This window comes from Anolis sagrei, chromosome Y, assembly GCF_037176765.1.
Source record: "Anolis sagrei isolate rAnoSag1 chromosome Y, rAnoSag1.mat, whole genome shotgun sequence".
Classification (NCBI taxonomy): Eukaryota; Metazoa; Chordata; class Lepidosauria; order Squamata; family Dactyloidae; genus Anolis; species Anolis sagrei.
The window spans coordinates 13267437-13292873 of NC_090035.1; the positions used below are offsets into that span (position 1 = coordinate 13267437).

Genomic DNA, 25437 nt, shown 5'->3' on the forward strand with positions numbered 1-25437 from the left:
AAAACAATATATCACACAATCGATAGCCAATCTCAGACACAGCGTTCACCAACTCAGAGTTCATATTTCGTTCCACCATTGTCCAATTCCTATCCATCGTCACAGTCCCTTATTCATCTGCCAGAGTGCCCAAACGCCTGGTCCCACATCCACGTCTTTAATTTCTTTCTGAATGAAAGGAGAGATGTTGCTGATCTGATCTCCCCAGGGAGTGAATTCCATAGGTGAGGGGCCACCACCGAGAAGGCCCTGCTCCTCGTCCCCGCCAATCTCACTTGTGACAGAGGCGGGGTCGAGAGCAGGGCCTCCCCAGAGGATCTCAAGACTCCGAGATGGGATGTAAAGGGAGATGCGTTCGGACATGCTCTATTCTGACCAAGGCGGAATAGAGCATGGGGAGCATGACTTCCCTGAATCTAGACCCTATAAAGAGGGAACACTGTATATCTATTGTATATCTGTATATAATAGATATACAGTGTTCCCTCACTTATTGAGGGTGTTATGTTCCAGAATCACCCGCGAAAAGTGAAAATCCGCGAAGTAGGGACGCTATATATATTGCATTTCGAGGGTGAGGCAGAAGCGAGGAGAGATTTAAAGGCACCCCACACTTTTTTTTTGGCTAGCTATAAGGAAGGGGCTATAAGGCTGTGGTTTACATACTGCTTTGTATCTCCTCTCTCTCTTTTTTTAATGATTGGCTGCCTCTCTCCCGAGGGGGAGGGTGAAACCCCCTTCCACACTCCATCGTTGCCAGGAGGCAAAAACCCGCAAAACAGCGAGTCCACAAAAAGCGAACCACGAAGTAGCAAGGGAACATTGTAGATATATAGATATAGATATGTGTGTGTGTGGATGGGTGTTTCATATAATCTTTACAGCATAAACAAAGTTTGAAAACGTTCCCTTTCCCGTTCTGTTGTCCTAGAGTTGATTCCTGTGTTGTTTCCTCTCTCGCCCCTCCATGGGGTTCATTGCAGACAACACTGTCCACAGAGTTTCTTTTCTTAATTGGAAATTTATCCATTTCAGTGGCAATTAGTGCAACTCAGTCAACAAATCATGCTAATTAGAGAAGTCATAGCAGTCCTGACACTTGAACAGCACCAGCACTCCATTTCTGAAGTGATTAAACGTCTCAAGAGGTTTGAAAGCAGAGGCTGGATCACCATCTAGGGCTGACGTGGTTGGACTAGATGCCCTTAGGGGGTCTCTTCTAACTCTAGTGGCGTATAGAGTTGGGAGTCTAGTGAAGCCTCCTTCTCTGGAGTTTTTTGAATTGAGGCTGGATGGTCATCTGTTGGGGGGGCTTTCACTGCATCTTCCTGCCTGGCTGAAGGGAGTTGGACTAGATGCCAAGTTTTGTCCAGTTCCATCATTCGTGGGCATTGCAGTGGTCTGTGGAAGGTGAACTGGGTAAAGGTACTCTAAATCCCATCATCCATGGTCTATCCTCCCCCAAACTGCATCAGGACATAAAGTGGGGGTTGCAGTGATCTCTGAAAGTGAGTGGAGGTATTGAAAATTTTGGTGCGAGTGGAGTGGGAAACATTTGTCAGGCGACAGAGCTGTGGGCTACAGGTGACACAGTTGTGTGTCCCGACACACAGCTTGGATAGCTCTGTTCTAGACCTTTGGCCATTTCGGTCTCCCTCCAATGGACACTTTCCATTTTCTGTTGTTGAAGGCTTTCATGGCTGGAATCACTGGGTTGCTGTGAGTTTTCTGGGCTGTATGGTCATGTTCCAGAAGCATTCTCTCCTGACGTTTCACCCACATCTACGGCAGGCATCCTCAGAAGTTGCCTGCTGTAGATGTGGGCAAAACATCAGGAGATAATGCTTCTGGAACATGGCCATACAGCCTGGAAAACTCTCCATTATTGCCTATATCCTTCTTGAATCGTTTTGCTTTAGGACTCAATTTTTCATCTTTTGAGTATCTGTAGAACTCTTCTCAAGTGATGATCATACGTTGTGCTTTTCATTTCTTCCTTTTCCCCTTCGCAACCCTCAGCATTCAAAGACGAGGAAATCAAACACATACTTTTAAGGAAATGCGTTTTTCCTTCCACATCCCAACAACGTTGGGAAAAAACCGCAGACGGTTTTGAAGTTACTGCCTCCATAATTGAAAATATCCGGCAGGCCGCCAGGTTCCTGCAGGTCCGTTTCTCCACTTTGCAGCCGTCGCGATATGTTTGAACAATACGCTGACAGCAGGTAAAACACAAAAACTGGCTTTTCAAAGAGAATGATGGACAGACTTTCCTTGGATTGGTGCCCAGCACTTAGGAAAGTTACTTTTCTTGGATAACGGCTCTCCAAATTCCAACGACTATTGGGGGAGGTGTTGTCTAAAGCAGTGTTTCTCAACCTGGGATGAAGGACCTCTGAGGGGGTCACGAGGGGGTTTCAGAGGGGCCACCAAAGACCATCAGAAAACATATATTTCTGATGGTCTTAGGAACCTTTTGCAGAGAAGGCTGAGGATCTTTCCACCTGTCCTATTCCATTTTGGAAACAGATGGCAAATCCTCCCACCAAAAGCCCTCCTCCGCTGTGATTGTCCGACCTCTCAGATGGCCTCTCAGTCAAGGGGAAGGTTATTTCTGAGACCCCAAGTGGGGCGGGGAAAGCAGGCGTGCTCAGCCCATGGCAGTGTGGTACACATGTATGGACAAGGGAGAGCGTGTGAGGCTGGAGGGAGGCTCATGCCAGAGAGACCCTTCAAGGCATGGGGATTCTGTGTGGGAAGATTGGCCCAATTCTATCATTGCTGAGATTCAGAATGCTTTTTGATTGTAGGTGAACTATAAATCCCAGCAAGTACAACTCCCAAATGTAAAGTCTATTTCCCCCAAACACCACCAGTGTTCACGTTTGGGTATATTGAGTATTTGTGCCAAGTTTGGTCCAGATCTATCATTGTTTGAGTCCACAGTGCTGTCTGTGTGTAGGTGAACTACAAATCCAAAACTCAAGGTCAATGCCCACCAAAACCTTCCAGTATTTTTCTATTGGTCATGGGAGTTCTGTGTGCCAAGGTTAGTTCAATTCCATCGTTGATGGAGTTCAGAATGTTCTTTGATTGTTGGTGAACTATAAATCCCAGCAACTACAACTCCCAAATGACAAAATCAATCCCACTCTCAACCCCACCAGTATTCAAATTTGGGCATACTGGGTATTTGTGCCAAATTTGGTCCACTGAATGAAAATATATCCTGCAGATCAAATATTTACATTATGATTCATAACAGTAGCAAAATCACAGTTGTGAAGTAGCAACAAAAATAATGTTATAGTTGGGGGTCACCACAACATGAGAAACTGTATTAAGGAATTAGCCATTCCAAAATTGCAAATGGGGTTCGGCTGCAAGAGAGTCGGCATCCATGGTATGAGTACTGAACGAGGACCCTGGAGTCCCGGATTCGGATCCTCTCTCAGCTGCATTTCTGAAGAAAGTACAGGCCAAGAAACTCCTCTAAGAAAACTCCAAGAAATGCACTGTCATCAAATCTCAGGGTGGCACCATAATCTGGAAACTAAAACTCCCAGAATAGAACTAGTTTCTGGAAACTACAACTGCCAGGATGGAACTAGCATCTGGAAACTACAAAACTCAGGGTGGCACCATAATCTAGAAACTAAAACCCCCAGAATGGAACCAGTTTCTGGAAACTACAACTCGCAGGATGGAGACATCATCTGGAAACTACAAATCCCTAGATGGTGGCATCATCTGGAAACTACAAAACCCTTGATGGCTCCATCATCTGGGAACTGCAAATCCCAGGATGAAATAAGCTTCTGAAAACTACAACTCCTAGGATGAGCTATCTACAAAACCCTTGATGGCACCATCATCTGGGAACTGCAAATCCCAAGATGAAATAAGCTTCTGAATACTACAACTCTCAGAATGGAGCCATCATCTGGAAACTACAAATCCCTGGATGGCACCATCATCTGGAAACCACAACTCTCAGAATGGAGCCATCATCTGGAAACTACAAATCCCTGGATGGCACCATCATCTGGAAACCACAACTGTCAGAATGGAGCCATCATCTGGAAACTACAAATCCCTGGATGGCACCATCATCTGGAAACCACAACTGTTAGAATGGAGCCATCATCTGGAAACTACAAAACCCATGATTGCACCATCATCTGGGAACACAAATCCCAAAATGGAACCATATTCTGGAAACTACAAATCTCTAGATGGCACCACCATCTGGAAACTACAAATACCCGGGATGGAGAAATCATCTGACAACTACGAAACCCTTGATTGCACCATCACCTGGGAACTGCAAATCCCAGGATGGAGCCATCACCTGAGAACTGCAAAACCCTGGATGACACCATCATCTGAAAACTACAAATCCCATCTTCTGGAAACTATAAATCCCAGGATAGAGCCTTGGGATTAAAGCAGTGCAGAAAAGCTACAACTTTGTGGTGCGGATGCCCTTCTTCTAGTCAAGGTTCACTCCCAAAATACGGCCTGAAGGTTTAGAGGCATTTTTAGAGGAGCGTGGCGGCCTCGGATCTGAGCGTCTCTATTATTCCTCTTCAGGATGGGGGCCCGAATCCAAGGGGACTCCATCGCATCTGGCGGATATTGATCACCGGAATACTGTACATGACAGGCGATTTGCCGCCGCTGCCGCAGAAGGGATCCGTCAAAGGAAGTGATGCCGACACCACCTTGGGATGTCCGGCTTTGAGAAATCACTTAAGGAAGAGAACTGGCAGCTGAGCAAAATGTGGCCGGCATCGGCGGTGATGAAGGGAGGAGGAGGAGGAGGAGAAGTCACAGGCAGCACCATTCGAACTCGATGGAGAACGCAAAAGACTTGCGCTTCAGCTCATTTCATTCATGAGAATTGTTCCCCCGGCACCCAAATTTACAAATTTCTTCCTATATTGGAAGAGCGAAGACTCGGGAGATGAGAAATTTAAGCTCTCTGGCTGAACCCTAAGTAGAACTGATCCATCAAATCCATTGCTGAATGGGGACACATTGCATGGATTGATTGGGTGCAACTCGAGTTAGGAACGAGAGAACTGTGCTCTGGCTAATTTCGTTAATAAGATTTGCCCCAAAGTGTTGCAAATTCCTTCCTATTTGGACCAGCAAAGACTTAAAGACTCAATTCTGGGCACCAAAATTGAAGGGAGATGTTAATAAACTGGAATGTGTCCAGAGGAGAGCAACTAAAATAATCAAGGGTCTGGAGAACCAGCCCAATGAGGAGCGGCTTAAAGAGCTGGGCATGTTAGCCTCAAGAAGAGAAGGCTGAGAGGAGACATGAGGGCCATGTATAAATCATAGAATCATAGAATCATAGAATCAAAGAGTTGGAAGAGACCTCATGGGCCATCCAGTCCAACCCCCTGCCAAGAAGCAGGAATATTGCATTCAAATCACCCCTGACAGATGGCCATCCAGCCTCTGTTTAAAAGCTTCCAAAGAAGGAGCCTCCACCACACTCCGGGGCAGAGAGTTCCACTGCTGAATGGCTCTCACAGTCAGGAAGTCAGATGGAATCTCCTTTCTTGTAGTTTGAAGCCATTGTTCCGCGTCCTAGTCTCCAGGGAAGCAGAAAACAAGCTTGCTCCCTCCTCCCTGTGGCTTCCTCTCACATATTTATACATATTTATACATTTATACAGAATGTCAGCAATCTTATATCCGTGGGAAGGGTGTACCGTAGCCGAGGGGCCACTGCTGAGGAGGCCCTGTCTCTCATTCCCACCAAACACATCTGTGAAAGAGGCAGGACTGAAAGCAGGGCCTCCCCCGAAGAACTTAGAGACCTAGATGGTTCATAAGGAGAGATACCTTCCAGCAGGTAAACTGGGCCGGAACCGGGCCAGACTTCCCCTCACATCTTGATCCATGGCCCTCATCATATCTCCTCTCAGCCTTCTCTTCTGAAGGCTTAACATGCCCAGCTCCTTAAGTCGCTCCTCATAGGGCTTGTTCTGCAGACCTTTGATCATTTTAGTCGCCCTCCTCTGGACACATTCCAGCTTGTCAACATCTCTCTTGAATTGTGGTGCCCAGAATTGGACACAATATTCCACTTGTGGTCTAACCAAAGCGGACTAGAGGGGTAGCATTACTTCCCCACATCTAAATATGTGAGGGGAAGTCATAGGGAGGAGGGAGCAAGCTTGTTTTCTGTTGTCCTGGAGACTAGGACGCAATGGAACAATGGCTTCAAATTACAAGAAAGGAGATTATATCTGAACATGAGGAAGAACTTCCTGACTGTGAAAGATGTTCAGCAGTGGAACTCTCTGCCCCTGAGTGTGGTGTAGGCTCCTTTTTTGGAGGCTTTTAAGCAGAGGCTGGATGGTCATCTGTCGGGGGTGCTTTGAATGCAATTTTCCTGCTTCTTGGCAGAATGGGGTTGGACTGGATGACACATGAGGTCTCTTCTAATTCTATGATTCTAGGAGAGATGCAAGACTTGATGGTTGGAATCTATGATTCTATGATTCAATGAATCAACCTATCAAATGTATTGCTGAATAAATAAAGCTCTATACGGGCCTGGCCCAGCTTACTTGTCCGAATGCATCCACCCCTACGTCCCACCTCGTAATCTAAGATCATCTGGGGAGGCCCTGTTCTCGCTCCCGTCAACAGCACAGATGCGTCTGGTGGGGACGAGAGACAGGGCCATCTTGGCTGTGGCCCCCCGCCTATGGAAGACACTCCCAAATGAGGTAAAATCTGCTCCCTCCTTCCTGGCTTTTAGGAAAAAATTAAAATCATGGTTTTGGGACCAGGCGTTTGGTCAGTAGAAGTAAATGTATGCAGCATTTCAGAAAGACAATGACTGGAACGACGATTCGACGGACGTGACTGTTTTATTGTTTTAATGGTTATTTTATTGCTCATGGATGTATTTTTTTAATTTAATTTATGTCTAATTGTAGTGTATAATTGTAATTTTTTGTACTGGCATTGAATTTTTGCCATTACTTATGTGTAAACTGCTTTGAGTCCCCCTCGGGGTGAGAAAAGCGGTATACAAATACTGTAAATAAATAATGAATGAATGAATGAATGTGGATTTAATATGTGGGTAAATTGCACATATTGGTTGGGTGCAACTCGAGTTAGGAATCAGACCCAAATATGATTTTAAACAGCCTTGGGAATGGGTTCAAAAATGGCAGGAGGTGAAATGGACAGATTGGTCCACCTTCTAAGCAAAAAGGACTCGATGTTTAACTCAAAGGGTGAGTACTTAAGCCAAATCTAAGGTCAATTCTCTCCTCCAAGAATCCTAAAAATGCAGAATCATGGCCCTGGAAAAGCCAGCCAAAAGATGGGCATCCCATTCCTTTGTATAAGCTTCCAAAGAAGGAAGCCAGACTGTGAAAATGCAACCTCCAAAGGAAATCTCCAACTGCTTGGACATCCATTTCTCAGTTTGAAAAAATAGGTCAGTATTGATGCCAATACGTCAGTGCTGATGTGGTCTTGATTTTACATTGTATTGGTTTTCAAGTTTCGTTTTTATGTTGTGAATCCTTTTGTATCTTGGTCAGGAGACAATAACAACCATGCAAGGTAGCCTAGAACAGTGTTTCTCAACCTTCCTAATGCCATGACCCCTTAATACAGTTCCTCATGTTGTGGTGACTCACAACCATAAAATTATTTTTGTTGCTACTTCATAACTGTAATTTTGCTCCTGCTATAAATCGTGATGCAAATATCTGATACGCAGGATGCATTTTCATTCACTGGATCAAATTTAGCACAAATATCCAATACGCCCAAATCAAAATACTGGTGGGGTTAAGAGAGCGATTGGTTTTGTCATTTGGGAGTTGTAGTTGCTGGGATTTATAGTTCACCTATGATCAAAGAGCATTCTGAACTCCACCAATTATGGAATTGAACCAAACTTGGTACACAGAGCTCCATGATCAAGAGAAAATACTGGAAAGGTTTGGTAAACATTGACCTTGAGTTTTGGAGTTGTAGTTCACCTACATCCGAGAGCACTGTGGACTCAAACATTGATGGATCTGGACCAAACTTGGCACAAATACTCAATGTGCCCAAATGTGAACACTGGTGGAGTTTGGGGAAAATAGACCTTGACATTTGGGAATTGTAATTGCTGGTATTTGTAGTTCACCTACAATCAAAGAGCATTCTGAACCCCACCAATGACAGAATTGGGCCAGACTTCCCACACAGAACTCTCACGCCTTGAAGGGACTTACTGGCATGAGCCTCCCTCCAGCCTTGCGCGCTCTCCCTCACCTGTGCAAGTGAACCACACTGCCATGCACTGAGCATGCATGTTCTCCCCTCCCCGCTTGAAGTCTCAGAAACAGCCCTCCCCTTGGCTGAGAGGCTGGTCAATCATAGCGGAGGAGGGTTTTTGGTAGATGTCACCATCTGTTTCCAAAAAGGAAGAGAAGGACAGGCAGAGAGGTCTTCCGCCTTCTCTACCAACGGGATTCCTAAGACCATCTGAAATACATGTTTTCTGATGGTCTTTGGTGACCCCTCTGAAACCCCCTTGTGACTCCCCCAGGTCCCCACCACCAGGTTGAGAAATACTGCCCTAGAATGTCTCCAAAAGGCAAATCACAATTTCTGGAAGCATGCAAAAGTATCAAAGATTCACCATATCAGGGCTTCCAAACCATTTAGAAAGGCAACCATTTCCCAAATATTTTCACTTATACGTTCTATCACTAAGCAGCTTTCTCCAACTTGGTCTTCTCCAGAACTGCAGACTCATCCCTCATTTCAGTTCCATGACCCAGAATCAGTTTGGTCTTCCTTGGTGAGAAGATGGTGGGCATTTGGGGAAACGGGAACTCTGTGGTTCCCAAGCAGCACTTACCCAGTTTTCAGGCTGACCAGGGCATCCTCCACTCCCTTCTGGTTATATTTGACCATATAGGCGTGCATCTCCTTGTAATTGTTCCGAATGTTCCTCTCAGTGCTTCCATTAGGGACCGTCCCAAACCGAAATGGGGGTGAATAGGCATAGGGCTGTTGAAACTGAAGGCAAGGAAGGAAGGAAAGAAAGAATGGATGAATCAAAGTATTCAACAAACACTTCTTCAAAGGCCTACGCTCTGAGAAGGACCAAGAGTTTCTCATCAATGGATCCTCCAGGTGACAATCCAAACTCTTTGCTGATTTAAATAAGCTTCGAGACCTCTTATACTCTTGGCTTGCAACTTGGCAAATTATTCCCCACTCACTTTCCTTGCTAGGGCTGATGGGAGCTGCAATCCATCAACTCCTAAAGGATCTTGAGTTGAAGACCAGCACTCCGGTATTAGCTGTTTATGGCCAATTTTCTCTAACGTTCTCTATGTGTTGAAGCTTGGCTTCCATCAACTTCTGCTTAAATAAGTGATCATGGATGATGGATCCTGCTGATCCAAGCATTCATAGGGTGCCGAGTTAAGAGATCGCTGGTCTATGGCAAAGGATGGATCAGAGGTACCAAAAATGACCACCAAGCATCCCATGTGCAGCAAAGATCATTGACTGTTGATGTCAATGGAATGATGAACCCACTCTGGGTTTTAACTGAATTTTACAAGAGTATTATCCAAAAGGCCCAAGCTATGCTTGACAAAAGGCTTTGCCATTTTGGATGGTTGTTTCTGGGACCTACCTGACTTAGGTTCACCATCTTGGATAGTTGTTCTTGAGACCTTGCCCAAATTAGTTTCACCATCTTGGATAGATCTTCCTGGGATCTATCCAACTTGGGTTCACCATCTTACGACTGTTTTTCCTAGGATCTACAAAACTTAGTTTCACCATCTTTAACAGTTCTTCCTGGGATCTATCCAACATGGGTTCACCATCTTAAGATAAATCTTCCTACGATCTACACAACTTAGTTTCACCATCTTAATGTATCCAACTTGGGTTCACCATCTTAGATGGTTTTTCCTAGGATCTACACAATTTAATTTCACCATCTTGGATAGTTCTTCCTGGGATATATCCAAGTTAGGTTCACCATCTTAAATAGTTCTTCCTAGGAACTACCCAATCTGGGTTCACCGTCTTGGATAGATCTTCCTGGGATCTATCCGATTGGGTTCACCATCTTAGACAATTCTTCTTAGGATCTAAACAACTTAGTTTCACCATCTTAAGACAGTTCTTCCTAGGATCTACACAACTTAGTTTCACCATCTTGAATAGTTCTTCCTAGTAACTACCCAACCTGGGTTCACCGTCTTGGATAGTTCTTCCTGGGATCTATCCAACTTGGGTTCACCATCTTAGACAGTTCTTCCTATAATCTTACCCAACTTAGTTTCACCATCTTGGATAGTTCTTCCTGGTTTCTACTCAACCCAAGGTTCACCATCTGAGATAGTGATTCCTATGATCCACCAAACTTAGGTTCTATTTTGTATCAATGGTCATAAACCATGGTATAATATATGTAATTAACGAGGGGAAATGAAAGAAACAGAGGGCTTACCTTCTTATCGCTCAGCCCCGTCACTTGGTCCACAAACTCCTCCTGGATCATGAAGGCAGCCAAGTTGGCTGTGTAACTGGCCAAGAAGATGACAGCAAAGAAGGCCCAAACTGAGACCATGATCTTGCTGGTGGTCCCTTTGGGGTTCTGGACTGGAACGGAATTGTTGAAGACCAAACCCCAGAGCAGCCAGATGGCCTTCCCAATCGTGAACGATGGCCCATGAGGATCTATGGAGAGAATGGGCACCATTTTGGAACCACAATTATGGCCTCAAAAACCCTAAAGGGCTCGGGTCTAGTTTATCAGAAGGTGGTGGATTCTCCATCTTTGGAAAAAGATTGGATGGTTATCCCTCAAGAGAACTATAATTGTACATTCCTTTTTGGGTTGGCCTTTGGGGGGGGGGGTCCTTCCTATGATTCCTCCACTCTGCAATGAGAGCCTGAGCTCCATCCACTCATCCTCAAAGCAGAGCGCATATTCATTTAGATTCCCAGCCCAAAGCTTCCTTTCCTCCCACTTTAATTCCTTTATGACTTTGGGAGCGAAAAGGACTCTTTGTATCTTTCTGAACATGCAATAAATAAATGCAATCGAATTGGGGGGGGGGGGGGAGTCCCAAGGCACTCCGAGGCCAACGGCAAAGCGGTGATAAATGGTTTATCATTGTTTTCTGAGCCCTTGAGATAAAGACAGTCTATGAGCAAACAAAATATCACCTTGGCTTTCAACCTCAAGCTTTTGCATGATTGCAAACCCAGGTGAGTTCTTACATTTGCAGCAAGCAAAGCATTCAAAGGTTGGGTATTAAGGTCACACAATCTCAGACTTGGGGTGCAAAGGGCCTGTAATACTGTTCTATAAATCCATAAGAGTTGGAAGGAACCCCAAAGGCCATCTAGTCCGATCCCCTTCTGCCAGGCAGCAAGACACCATCCAATCCCTCCCAACAGATGACCATCCAGCCTCTGCTTTAAAAACCCCAGAGAAGGAGGCTCCACCAGACTGAGGCAATCTAATGCCTAGATAAATCAGTTAACTGGCATCCAAAGGGATTGTTAGATGCTGGATGAATGTAGCTTCTGGTTGCTTTAGAGTTACTATTAAAACCAGGCCTAATTCATATTAAACCCCATATTATGCTGCGCCATCCACTTTATTGATTTGATATTAATATTGAAATACGGTAATCAAAGGAACTAAAGACAAACTAAATTCAATGCAACACAGTTTGACTGTTCATTAAAACAGCTTTACAACTGAAAGTTGTAGTTTGAAGGGGACCAGCCCTCCTTGGTAATGAAGCCCTTGTGATCCCATAGCACCGAGCCATGGCAGTTAAAGGGGTGTCAAGCTACATTCATCCTAAAGTGCAGATGCACCCATAGGAGACCCAAAGCCTTGGAGAACTACAACTCCCAGGACCTCCTAGCACTGAGCTGTGGCAGTTCAAGTGGTGCCAAACTATATGAAATCTACAGTGGAGCTGAACAACTTAGCTGTATTCCATTTGGATTAGCGTAAGGCAGTCTTTGTGAGGTTGCCCTTGAAGGGAGTTTAATACTAGAGTTCTCTCCTAAGGGACCTTGGTGAATCTACAACTCCCTGGACTCAACGGAACTGAGCTGTGATGGCTCAAGTGGTGCCAAACTGCATGAAATCTACAGTGGAGCTCCACAACTGAGTTGCATTCCATTTGGATTAGTGTAAGGAACTCTTTGTGAGATTGCTCTTGAAGGATGTTTAGCACTAGAGCTCTCTCCTAATGGACCTCGGGGAATCTACAACTCCCAGGATCTCATAGCATTGAGCCATGGCAGTTAAAGAAGTGCCAAACTGCATTAAGTGGAAGAACTTCAGTCTGGGAGTTCAAGGTTGTTTGCATCCTTCCATCCCTTTTGTCGTTCCTTCTTTCCAGGATTAACAAAAGGAACGAGAGACCAGGAGTAGAACTAACCTTCTTCGGTTGTTGTGTGTTTTCTGGGCTGTATGGCCATGTTCCAGAAGCATTCTCTCCTGACGTTTCACCTGCATCTATGGCAGGCATCCCCTGAGGTTGTGAGGTCTATTGGAAATTAGCCAAGTGGGGTGTATATATCTGTGTAATAATGTCCAAAGTGGGAGAAAGAACTCTTGTCTGCTTGAGGCAAGTGTGAATGTTTCAATTGGCCACCTTGATTAACATTTAATGGCTTTTTAGATTCACGGTTTGGCTGCTTCCTGCCTGGGGGAATCCTTTGTTGGGAGGTGATTAGCTGTTCCTGATACTTTCTTGTCTGGAATTCCCCTGTTCTTGAGTGTTGTTCTTTATTTACTGTTATGATTTTAGAGGTTTTTTTTAATACTGGTAGCCAGATTTTGTTAATTTTCATGGTCTCTTCCTTTCTGTTGAAATTGTCCACATGCTTGTGGATGTCAATGGCTTCTCTGTGTAGCCTGACATGGTGGTTGTGAGAGTGGTCCAGCATTTCTGTGTTCTCCAATAAATAATATGCTGTGTCCAGGTTGGTTCATCAAGTGCTCTGCTATGGCTGACGTCCACAGCTCTCAACAAAGGATTCCCACAAGCAGGAAGCAGCCAGACCTTGAAAACTGCTAGGCCATCAAATGCTAATCAACGTGGCCAACTGCAACATTTTACTTACTTACTTATTTATACCTAGGCGATCCCTCGTTGTCCAAGTAGGGGACTGGCGGTGGGTCCATAAGTGACTGTGGAGCCCTATTCTTGATCTGCATCTTCTCCCGCAGTGAGGGCATTGGTTTCCAGGTGGAAGGTGGTCCCAGTCAGGGTTGGCTTGATGCGCCTTCCCCTTGACACATTTCTCTTTTGCCCTCCATTCGTGCCTCTTCAAATCCTACAGCACTGCTGGTCACAGCTGACCTCCATCTGGAGTGCTCAAGGGCCAGGGCTTCCCAGTTCGCGGTGTCTATGCCAGAGTTTTTAAGGTTGTCTTTAAGCCCATCTTTCAATCTCTTTTCCTGTCCACCAACATTCCGTTTTCCATTCTTGAGTTCAGGAAAGAGCAACTGCTTTGGGAGACGGTGGTGAGGCATTCGGACAATGTGGCCAGTCCAGCGGAGTTGATGGTGGAGGACCATTGCTTCAGTGCTGGTGGTCTTTGCTTCTTCCAGCATGCTGACATTTGTCCGCTTGCCTTCCCAAGAGATTTGCAGGATTTTCCAGAGGCAACATTCACACCTGTCTCAAACAGACAAGAGTTCTTTCTCCCACCCTGGACATTATTCCACAGATATATAAACCTCATTTTCCTAGTTTCCAACACACCTCACAACCTCTGAGCATGCTTGCCATAGATGCAGGGGGGTTTTCTGTCGTGTCAGGAGCGACTTGAGAAACTGCAAGTCGCTTCTGGTGTGAGAGAATTGGCCGTCTGCAAGGACGTTGCCAAGGGGACGCCCAGATGATTTGATGTTTTTATCATCCTTCTCTCATGTCCCTGCATGAAGAGCTGGAGCTGATAGAGGGAGCTCATCCGCCTCTCCCCGGATTTGAACCTGTGACCTGTCAGTCTTCAGTCCTGCCGGCACAGGGGTTTAACCCACTGCACCACCTGAGGGCTCCTATAGATACGGGTGAAATGTCAGGAGAGAATGCTTCTGGAACATGGCCATACAGCCCTGAAAACACACAACAACCTAGTAATTCTGGGCATGAAAGTTTTCGAGAACATATTAAACCTTCTTTGATTGTATGTTCATTTTGCTGGGGTGTTTTTGTTTGTTTGTTTTGGTGTACCTCTCCCTTGCGCCAGGTTGCGGTTGTAGCCCACGGGGCTGAAATACTCAAAGACGAAGACGGCGATGGCCGAGACGATGAGCAGCATCACAAACATCATGACCCAAACGGAAGCGCTAAAGGGCTCTGCGGGAGGAGAAAAAAGAAGGGAGTGAGACAGAGAGAAGAGTGAACTGGTAAGCATGGCACACAGCGTGGAAAACATCACAATGCGTGTCCCCCTCGCTGCTTGGCACAGATGATCCCTCTCTTTCTCTTTTGTTATATGAGCAAGCAAAAGAGCAGCAGCAGGTAAATCTGACAATGAGAGCACTGGTCTTCCCTCCCTCTCGTCAAATACACGTCCTCCTCTCTTCCTTACTCGTTCTCTTGCTCTCTCCGAGAGAGAGCTGCAATGCAGGTTGACACAATGGAGAGACCCCCAGAGCAACAACAACAGCAACCAAAAAAAAAACCCATGGCCAGGGAAGGAGGGAGTGCAGTGACCTGGATCTGATTGCGGTGGAAATAGAGAGCGTGTTTGTGCGTGCAAAAGAGGGATGGAGATGGAGGGAGAGAAAGGATGGAGCAAGAGAAAGAGAACAGACCTCTCCGTGCGCGTGGGGGGAAAAAAAGGGAACGAACACAGATCCGTGGGCGGATGAGAGACAGAGAGAAAGACATGGAGAGATGTGTTCTCTGGGTGCCTCGTGTGTGTGTGTATATGTTGTGTGAGCATGCAAACGAGAAAGGGAACAGATCTCTCCATGTGCAAATCTGTGTGTAAGAGAGATAAAGAAGGGGCACAGATCTCGGTGTGCGTATGAGATGGAGAACGGAATGTGTTGCGTGTGTGTGTTGTGCACATGCAAAACAGAAATGGAGAAAGAGAGAGAGGAGGAAAGAAAAAGAGAAATAGACCTCTCCATGTATGTGCGTGTAAGAGAGACAGAGAATGAACACGATTCCAGAGGAGACACAGAGAGAGATTTGGTGTATGTTATGTGAGTGCAAAACAGAGATGGAGAGAAAGAGCAGAGTAGATCTGTGTGTGTGTCAATGTAGAAGGCAGATAGGGGAAGAATGAAAACAGATCTGTGGGTGGACAGGAGAGAGAGAGATGGAGAGAGACAGAGAGAGAACTGTTCTCTCTGTGTGTATATATATATATATAAGAGAGAGAAGGAAGGAAGGCAGATTTATGGGTGGATGGGAGAGGAAGAGAGAAAGGTTTGTTCTGGGTGTAGGAATGTGTTTTGTGAGAGAATGGAATCATAGAATCATAGAGTTGGAAGGGACCTCATGGGCCATCCAGTCCAACCCCCTGCCAAGAAGCAGGAAAATTGCATTCAAAGCACTCCCGACAGATGACCATCCTGCCTCTGTTTAAAAGCTTCCAAAGAAGGAGCCTCCACCACACTCCGGGGCAGAGAGTTCCACTGCTGAACGGCTCTCACAGTCAGGAAGTTCTTCCTAATGTTCAGATGGAATCTCCTTTCTTGTAGTTCCACGTCCTAGTCTCTAGGACAGCAGAAAACATGCTTGCTCCCTCCTCCCTCCCTGGGTTTTTTTTTTTTTGTCGTGTTAGGAGCGACTTGAGAAACTGCAAGTTGCTTCTGGTGTGAGAGAATTGGCCGTCTGCAAGGACGTTGCCCAGGGGACGCCTGGATGATTTGATGTTTTTATCATCCTTGTGGGAGGCTTCTCTCATGTCCCCGCATGAGGAGCTGGAGCTGACAGAGGGAGCTCATCTGCCTCTCCCTGGATTCGAACCTGCGACCTGTTGGTCTTCAGTCCTGTCAGCACAGGGGTTTAACCCACTGCGCCACCGGGGGCTCCCTCCCTCCCTGTGACTTCCTCTCACATATTTATACATGGCTATCATGTCTCCTCTCAGCCTTCTCTTCTTCAGGCTAAACATGCCCAGCTCTTTAAGCCGCTCCTCATAGGGCTTGCTTTCTAGACCCTTGATCATTTGAGTCGCCCTCCTCTGGACACATTCCAGCTTGTCAATATCTCTCTTCAATTGTGGTGCCCAGAACTGGACACAGTATTCCAGATGTGGTCTAGCCAAAGCGGAGTAGAGGGGTAGCAAGACTTCCCTGGATCTAGACACTATGCTCCTATTGATGCAGGCCAAAATCCCATTGGCTTTTTTTGCCGCCGCATCACATTGTTGGCTCATATTTAACTTGTTGTCCATGAGGACTCCAAGATCTTTTTCACACGTACTGCTCTCAAGCCCCGTGTCCCCCATTCTGTATCTTTGCATTTTATTTTTTTCTGCCTAAGTGGAGTATCTTGCATTTGTCCTTGTTGAACTTCATTTTGTTAGTTTTGGCCCATCTCTCTAATCTGTTCAGATCATTTTGAATTCGGCTCCTGTCTTCTGGAAGCCGCTTTCCCTTCTATGTCAGAGAGAGAACAACTGTGAATGGCTCTCTTTGCAGCTTTACCTTCAGCTCCCCAGTTGGGCCACGCAACTCTGAGAGGGAGAGAATACAGAAGTGTATCTGAGAAAGGCAAAGCTGCAAAGAGAACGCAGTACAAAACCTTGCTCAAGAGAATCCAACCAGAGCAAGAATGGGTTGCTGTGAGATTTCTGGGCTGTATGGCCATGTTCCAGAAGCATTCTCTCCTGACATTTTGCCCACATCTATGGCACGCAACCTCTGAGGATGCATGCCAAAGATGTAGGTGAAATGTCAGGAGAGAATGCTCCTAGAACATGGCCATACAGCCCAGAAAACTCACAGCAACCCAATGATTCCGGCGATGAAAGCCTTCGACAACACATCATCATTATTACAGATACTGGTATTATTATTCCAAATCCTAATCATCCTAATCATCATCATTTTATTCCAAATCCTACCATATATTTACATTATTATTATTATTATTATTATTGTTCCAAATCTACCATGTATCTATGTCATCATCATCATCATCATCATCCCAAGTCTAGCATATACTTACATTATTATTGCTCCAAATTTTATATACCTCATCATGATTATGATTATTATTATTGGGTTGTTGTAGTTCTTTCGTGCTATATGGCCATGTTCTAGAAGCATTCTCTCCTGACATTTGCCTGCATCTATGGCAGGCAACCTCTGAGGGTGCTTGCCATAGATGCAGGCAAAACATCAGGAGAGAATGCTTCTAGAACATGGCCATATAGCACCAAAAAAACCCTACTACAACCCAGTGATTCTGGCCATGAAAGCCTTCGACAATACATTACTATTATTATTCCAAATCCTAGTCATCATCATCATTATTTTATTCCATGACATCTAGTCCAACCCTCTTCAGCCAGGCAGGAAGATGCAATGAAAGCCCTCCCAACAGATGACCATCCAGCGGAGGAGAAGGAAAAGAAGATGCTGAAGGAGGAGGAGGAGGAAAGACAGAGGAGAAGAAGGAGAAAGATCAGAGAAGGAGGAGAAGAGTAGAAGGAGGAAAAGGAAAAGAATGGGGAGAAATAGAAGAGGAGGAAAAGGAAAAGAAGATGCTGAAGGAGGAGGAGAAGGAAAAGGCAGAGGAGAAGGAGGAGAAGGAGGGGGAGAAGGAAAACAGAAAAGAGTTGGGAGAAACAGAAGGAGGAGCAGGAGGAGAAGCTGAAGGAGAATGAGGAGGCAGAGAAGGAGAAGAAGGAAAAGGATGGGGAGAAACAAGGAGGAAATGAAAAAGACAGAGAGGAAGGAGAAAGATCAGAGGAGCAGAACAGGAGAAGAAGGAGGAGGAAAAGAGTTGGGAGAAACAGAAGGAGGAGCAGGAGAAGGAGCTGAAGGAGAAGGAGAAGACAGAGAAAGAGAAGGAAAAGAATGCAGAGAAATAGAAGGGGAGAAGGAAAAGAAGATGCTGAAGGAGGAGGAGAAGGAAAAGACAGAGGAGGAGAAGGAGAAAGATCAGGGGAGGAGGAGAGGAGAAGAAAAAGAGTTGGGGAAAACAGAAGGAGGGGGAGAAGCTGAAGGAGAATGAGAAGGCAGAGAAGGAGAAGAAGGAAAAGAATGAGGAGAAATAGAAGAAGAAGGAAAAAGGCAGAGGAGGAGGAGAGGCAAAAGGGGAGGAGAAAGCGAAGTAATATCCCTTTTCAAAGCAGAGGCTTGCACAACGCAACCAGCCATGGGCAAAGCTTTACGGCTATGCTGATATCAATGAAAAGGATATACTATAATATACAACTTACAGTAACAAAGGAATTTAGGGATTAATTTCTGACTTGTTTCTAAAAGTGCATCAAACAGTATGAACAGAGGACGGCTTTATATAACAGGGATGGGGGGAATCCATTGTAAAAATGGACCTATACAGTGGTGGACCTAGAGGAGCTCTCCAAGGTGCTGAGCTACGGAGTTATCCAGGGTAAACGGTAAAGCTTTCCCCTTGACGTTAAGTCCAGTCGTGTCCAACTCTCCAAGGTCATGTGGCCAGCATTACTGTATGGAGTGCCGTTACCTTCCCACCAAAGCGGTACCTATTGATCTACTCACATCTGCATGTTTTTGAACTGCTAGGTTGGCAGAAGCTGGGGCTAACAGTCGGTGCTCACCCCATCCCACAGGTTCAAACTGCCGACCAGCAAGTTCTGCAGCTTAGCGGTTTAACCCACTGCACCACCCCGGCTCCGGGGTATTGTTTCTAATTTCGACTGTATCCAAAATTATGAGTCCAATGGCTGCCTATTTCATTCCCTAGGTTTCATAAATCTGGAATACAATCCAGAAGGGATTGAACACATGCCTAACATAGGACAGAAAGCAGTGTGCATTTTGGAAAGGGAATGAATGGCATTTAGTGAAAGAGCTAGGCCCCATAGAGGTCTTTGGGAGTGCAATGCTACATTTTTTTGAAAGAGTTCCAAGTGTTGTAATGGGATGCTGATGAGGATTACAGATAGTCCCTGCAGCTGTAACGGCGCTCCATGCAGTCACGCCGGCCACATGAATTTGGAGGTGTCTATGGACAATGCTGGCTCTTCAGCTTAGAAATGGAGATGAGCACCAACCCCCAGTTGGATGCGACTAGACTTAATGTCAAGGGGAAACCTTTACCTTTACCTTTTTGCAGCTGGCAACTTTGCAACTTCCACTTAATCGTTTGTGTTGAGAAGAGATTGTGTTTGTCACAAATATAGCCTATACGTGTCCATAACATCTTTTGGACAGTGCTGCATTTTGACTGCATAAGCCATAAAGCATGCTGCAGAGACGTCAAACTTCTCTGTCTCACAGGCATCTTTCCCTCCTCCTCCTCCTCCCTTTCCTCCCCAGACCAGCATCAGCAGCACAGGATGAAAGCCTTCCTCTGCTTCTGAAAGCTTCCAAGGGCCAGCGTTGTTCACAGCCCTTTTCCTTTCTTTCTGCGCTTGGCCTTTACTGGGAGACAGCAAACTCCACAGAGCAAAAAAACTCCTTCTGTTTCTCCAGCACTCTCTGTAGCTGCCAAAAGCCAGATGATGAAGGAACATCCAGCGCTCTTTGCTGGAGTGACCTAGTTTGCCAAATCAAATGGGGAAGAGGAAGCGGGAGGAGAAAGAAGTAGGAGAAGAGGAGGAAGAGGGAGGGAAGGAGTAAAGGAGAACAGGAGGAGAGAAGGAAGGAGGAAGGAGAGTAAGGAGAGTAAGGAGAACACGAGGAGGGGGAAGGTGGAGGAAGAACAGGAGGCAAGGATGAAAAGGAAGAGAAAAAAGAACAAGAGGAAAAGAAGAAGAAGAAGGGGAAAAGAGGAGGAGAAGGAACAGGAAGAAGGAGGAGAATGAGGAAAGGAGAGCAGGAGGAGAGAAGGAAGGAAGAAGGTTAAAAGAACAAGAGGAGGAAGGTGGAGGAAGAAGTGAGCAGGAGGCAAGGACGAAGACAAAGAGGAAGAAGGAAGAAGGGAAAAAGGAAGAAGAGGAGAAGGAACAGGAAGAAGGAGGAAGAGGAGGAGAAGGAGGAAAGGAGAGCAGGAGGAGAGAAGGTAGGAGGAAGAGTAAGGAGAACAGGTGGAAGAAGGTGGAGGAAGAAGTGAGCAGGAGGCAAGGAGGAAGAGGAAGAGGAAGAGAAAAAAGAACAGGAGGAAAAGAAGAAGGAAGAGGGGAAATAGGAAGAAGAAGAGGGGAAAGAACAGGAAGAGGAGGAGAAGGAGGAAAGGAGAGCAGGAGGAGAGAAGGTAGGAGGAGGAAGAGTAAGGAGAACAGGAGGAGGAAGGTGGAGGAAGAAGTGAGCAGGAGGCAAGGAGGAAGATGAAGAGAAAGAGAAAAAAGAACAGGAGGAATAGAAGAAGGAAGAGGGGAAATAGGAAGAAGAGGAGGAGGAACAGGAAGAAGGAGGAAGAGGAGAAGGAGTGGGGAAGAAGGAGGAAGAAGAGGAAAAAGAACAGGAGAAAAAAATGGCCAAAGTAGGCAAAGGAGGAGGAGGAGGAGGAGGAGGAGGAGGACACGAGAAAAGGAGAGGACAGGAGAGGAGAAGAGAGGAAAGTGATGAAGCAGGGGAAAAGGGAAGATGGAGAAGGAATTTCCAAGGTATGAAGGAAAAGACATCATATCTTCATTGGCTGATGGAGAAAGGAGACCAATGGCATGTGGAGAACAGGGAGTTACCTAAAAAAGCTGATGGCGAGACCGTGCCATTGCTCCGTGAGACCATGACACTGATCCCCGTTTCCACGAAGGGCACCGAGAAGTCCACCACCTCCGAGCGCTCGCCATTGATGGTGAGGGAGCCCACAGCCATCACCGCTTGCTTCTTGACCACCTGGCGGGCAAAAGAAAGAAATCAAGCCAAGGCAGAAAGAGAGGGAAACATTAGACCAGAAAAGACCTTATGGAAATCCATCAAGTCCTGGAGGTTCTTGAATGGCTCATGGGCCAAGTTTGGATTAAGAGCTCTTGTCCCTAATGGCACTCACCTCCCCAATCATCCCGTTCCACTCGTTGTTGATCTTCTTCCCGTGCTTCCCATTGGTCACCAAGTAGAGGTCGTAGGTGAACTTAATGGCCTTGGAGAGCTTCTTCAAGATGTCGATGCAGAAGCCTTTGCAGCACTTCTTCACGTTCTTCCCTTCCTTGGTGATGTTGCTGAGGACACAAGCAAAGGCCACTCATGAGATCGTTGGCCTTCCAGAAAGGACCTTCCAAGGAAACCTACTCCATTGTTACAGCAGAAACAGAGGCACGGATAGAGGGCAAAAGAGAGAAACATGCCAAGAGGAAGAAGGCATGTCAAGCAAACTCTTGTTGGGACCACCTTCAATCTGGAAATCAACGTTCTCACTGTAAAAGATCATGAAGAACCAGAATAGGTGTCTACAGTCACTTAATAGACCCTGGAAGATCATTATACTCAACCCTGAGGGATCGTCTATGGTGATTATGACAGTAGAAAGGTTCTTCCTAATGCTCAGGTGGCATCTCATGAATCTCATGGGTTCATGTCCGACTGTTTGGAGCAGCAGAAGGGAAGCAGGCTCCCTCTTCTCCATGCCACCTGAAGATAGAGCCAACTTGTTTTTTGCTCCTATGAAAACTATGGCCCGAAGACATCGATTCACATTGCAATATCTTATCTTATCAATGAAACCAACATCATTGGGTGGGTTGCATGAGATTGAATGGAGGTGGGTTGGATGGAGACCCCAAGATGGACTTACTTAATGACGATGAATTTGCGGCACGGCACAGTGTTCTTGACGCAGGTCTCTGTCAAGGGGTCCATGTCCTCCACGATGACGAAGGGAGCTTCCTCCAGCGTGACAATGCTCAGGTGGTTGTTGTCCGGCTCGCTGTCATTGAATGAATTGTACCGGGGCCACACCGAAAACTTGTGGCTCAGAGTGTTGTTCTCCCACTTGCCCGCCTGCAACAAAACCAAGATGGGACACAGGAGTGAGTTTGAGGCCAACACAGACTCCCTGAACTTGGAAGAGTCCAATCTAAGGATTACATTACCCACAATCCCCCAGCTGACAGGGATGCTTGGATTCTGGAAGCTGCAAGTGGGAAACCTTCCCAGCCCAAGCAAGATTTGCACAAACTGCTACAAAACCAGTGCTGTTGCTTATTGGCATTTCTGAATGTGTATTCCTTTCATGTTAATGCGGGGTGCTGGGATCAATAACTTTTAACTCTACCTGTATCCTTTCCTTTTGAAAGGACAAGCTGTCCTATCTCACACCTCTGCTCATCCCATTGTGTTTTATTTATTTATTTATTTATTTATTTATTATTTCAAACATTTGTACCCTGTCCTTCTCAATCCCCGAAGGGGGACTCAGGGCAGCTTACAACAGCAACAATTTGATGCCAACACATACAAAAACAGAATACAACATAACGTAACAGAGTAGATAAAAACAGGCTGCCCTTGACCTCAGCCCCTGGTGACTGGCTCCTTGCAGACTCAGGCCCTGACTGCCTGGTTGAGGCAAGGCCCAGCAGAAACACCTTCTGGTTCCTGGGGCTGGGCCATAAAAGGAGGAAGCCAGCGGAGGAGCAGTCATACAGCACCATCCAAGACAGCCAAGAAGACGTTGGGTCATTGGTTCTCGGCCTGTGGCTCCCTGGGTGTTTTGGCCTGCATCTCCCAGAAATCCCAGCCAATTTATTGGGATTTTTGGGAGTTGGGGGCCAATGCATCTGGGGTCCCATGAATTGGGAGGCACTGCCTTAGGATCATGAGAGGGGAAGGGGGAGGCCCTGGTAGGGTGCTTAAAGGATTGGTTCAATGTTTGATTTGTGTATGGGGTTATTATGTTTAATGGTTTTAAATTTAATTTATATGCTTATTGTTTCTAGTGATTTTATGTTATGTTTTATATGATTTGTATAATGAGGCATTAGACGTAGGTTGTATGCCGCTCTGAGTCCCCTGAGGGGTGAGAAGAGTGGGATAGAAATGAAGTAAATAAATAAGGTTAAAATCCATTTAAAACATTATCAACCATATTGCCATATCCAAGTCCAATTCAATGACCAAAAACCCAGACCAAAGCCTATCCGTAGTCCATTCTAAAACATTGCAATTGCTGTCAAGCCTGTTACACAAATGCCTGGTCCCAAAACCATGTTTTGAGCTTCTTCCTAAAAGAAGGGAGGGATGGAGCTGCCCTAATTTAGCTGGGGAGTATGTTCCACAGGCAGGGGACCACCACCGAGAAGGCCCTGTCTCTCATCACCACCAAACGCATTTGTGAAGAAGGTGGGATTGAGAGCAGGGCCTCCCCAGACAATCTTAAACTCCAAGGAGGTACATAGAAGGGGATACGTTCAGATAAGTAAGCTGGGCCAGCATCGTATTGGGCTTTATAGGCCAAGACTAAGACTTTGAATTGTGCTCGGAAGTGGACACAACAGGGGGGTGGTGTGATCACTGTATGTTGCTCCAGTGAGTAATCTGGCTGCCGCCCATTGGACTAGTTGGAGTTTCTGAACAGTCTTCAAAGGCAACCCAACGTAGAGTGTGTTGCAGTCATCTATTCAGGATATAACAAGGGCATGGACCACCGTGGCCAAGTCAGACTTCCCAAAGTACGGGTGCAACAAATGTGGTGCTTTTAGAGGAAGGTATAACTACTTCAAACAATTTAGTTTGCCTCTGTTCAAATAGCAAATCTTTTCCACACTCTAAGCATCTATATAATAAAAACCCAATAATACTGGGCATTTAAATAGTTCACTTTCTTCCAATATGTGACTACAAATTGTTGATGATTGTGATTATATTATGTAACACAATTTTTGTTCCTGGGTTATAAAGGTCATTTTGTAATTAGTTCTATCATAAAAACATGGACCAAGTTTATGAAACTGCAATAACTTTCTTTGTGCAGGAGGGATATCCTGCAGCACATTTGGCTCTAGTTTTTCAAAGAATCTCTCATTGGGTCTCAACCAATTCAACAGAGTTTGTGACAACTACAAAAATGAAGTTTCTGGAGTAGAACAACTACTTTCAAAGTAAGTACCGCACAATCAAACAGGAAATAACACTTGCAAATCAGAAACAGAAAAAGAATTCAAATTTTATTACATACTGCAATGAACTAGAGGAGCCCCCAGTGGTGCAGTGGGTTAAAGCGCTGAGCTGCTGAACTTGCTGACCAAAAGGTCGCAGGTTTGAAACCGGGGAGTAGTGTGAGCTCCCGTTGTTAGCCCCAGCTTCTGCCAACTTAGCAGTTCGAAAACATGAGAGAAGCCTCCCACAAGGATGGTAAGACATCAAAACATCCGGGCATCCCCTGTACAACATCCTTGCCAACGGCCAATTTGGGGTGGGTTAAAGCACTGAGCAGGTAAACTTTGTTGACAGAAAAGTCACAGGTTTGAATCCGGGGAGCAGGGTGAGCTCCCACTGTTAGCCCCACTTCTGCCAACCTAGCAGTTGGAAAACATGCAAATGTGAGTAGATCAATAGGTACTGCTGTGGCGGAAAGGTAGCGGCACTCCATTGCACTTGCCCAGAACTCCAACATACCACATCACACATCCAGCACTTTTTAACCTGTACCCATCATTGGCCCGGCCCTGATTTTATTGTGTAATAGTGTAATGTTTTGTTGTGTTATTGCTTATGTTTTTAATTTGCTGCATTGTTATTGTTTGTTGTTATTGTGTTGAGGCCTTGGCCTTTGTAAGCCGCATCGAGTCCTTCGGGAGATGCTAGCGGGGTACAAATAAAGTTTAATAATAATAGTGTGAGCTCCCGTTGTTAGCCCCAGCTTCTGCCAACTTAGCAGTTCGAAAACATGAGAGAAGCCTCCCACAAGGATGGTAAGACATCAAAACATCCGGGCATCCCCTGTACAACATCCTTGCAAACAACCAATTCGCAGTGGGTTAAAGTGCTGAGCAGGTAAACTTTGTTGACAGAAAAGTCACAGGTTTGAATCCGGGGAGCAGGGTGAGCTCCCACTGTTAGCCCCAGCTTCTGCCAACCTAGCAATTCGAAAACATGCAAATGTGAGTAGATCAATAGGTACTGCTGTGGCGGGAAGGTAGCAGCACTCCATGCAGTCATGCTGGCCACATGACCTTGGAAGTGTCTATGGACAATTCCGGCTCTTCGGCTTAGAAATGGAGATGAGCAGCAACCCCCAGAGTCGGACACAACTGGACTTAATGTCAGAGGAAAAACTTTACCTTTACCTGCTATGAACTAGATTGCTAAAACGGTTTCACTCCAATGTG

The 25437-nt window shown here is 45.8% G+C and overlaps 1 protein-coding gene across 1 annotated transcript in view; it reads right to left on the reverse strand.

Moving 5' to 3' along the window:
- Positions 1 to 25437, reverse strand: part of LOC132782098 (glutamate receptor ionotropic, NMDA 2A) — a 180046-nt gene that overhangs the window by 20772 nt on the left and 133837 nt on the right. The window contains exons 6-11 of the mRNA XM_060786773.2: positions 21903 to 22108; positions 21162 to 21330; positions 20854 to 21007; positions 14286 to 14411; positions 10523 to 10752; positions 8906 to 9066 (exon numbers count right to left, since the gene is read on the reverse strand). Coding sequence (XP_060642756.2) covers positions 8906 to 9066; positions 10523 to 10752; positions 14286 to 14411; positions 20854 to 21007; positions 21162 to 21330; positions 21903 to 22108 — 1046 coding nt within the window. The remainder of the gene's footprint in view (positions 1 to 8905; positions 9067 to 10522; positions 10753 to 14285; positions 14412 to 20853; positions 21008 to 21161; positions 21331 to 21902; positions 22109 to 25437) is intronic.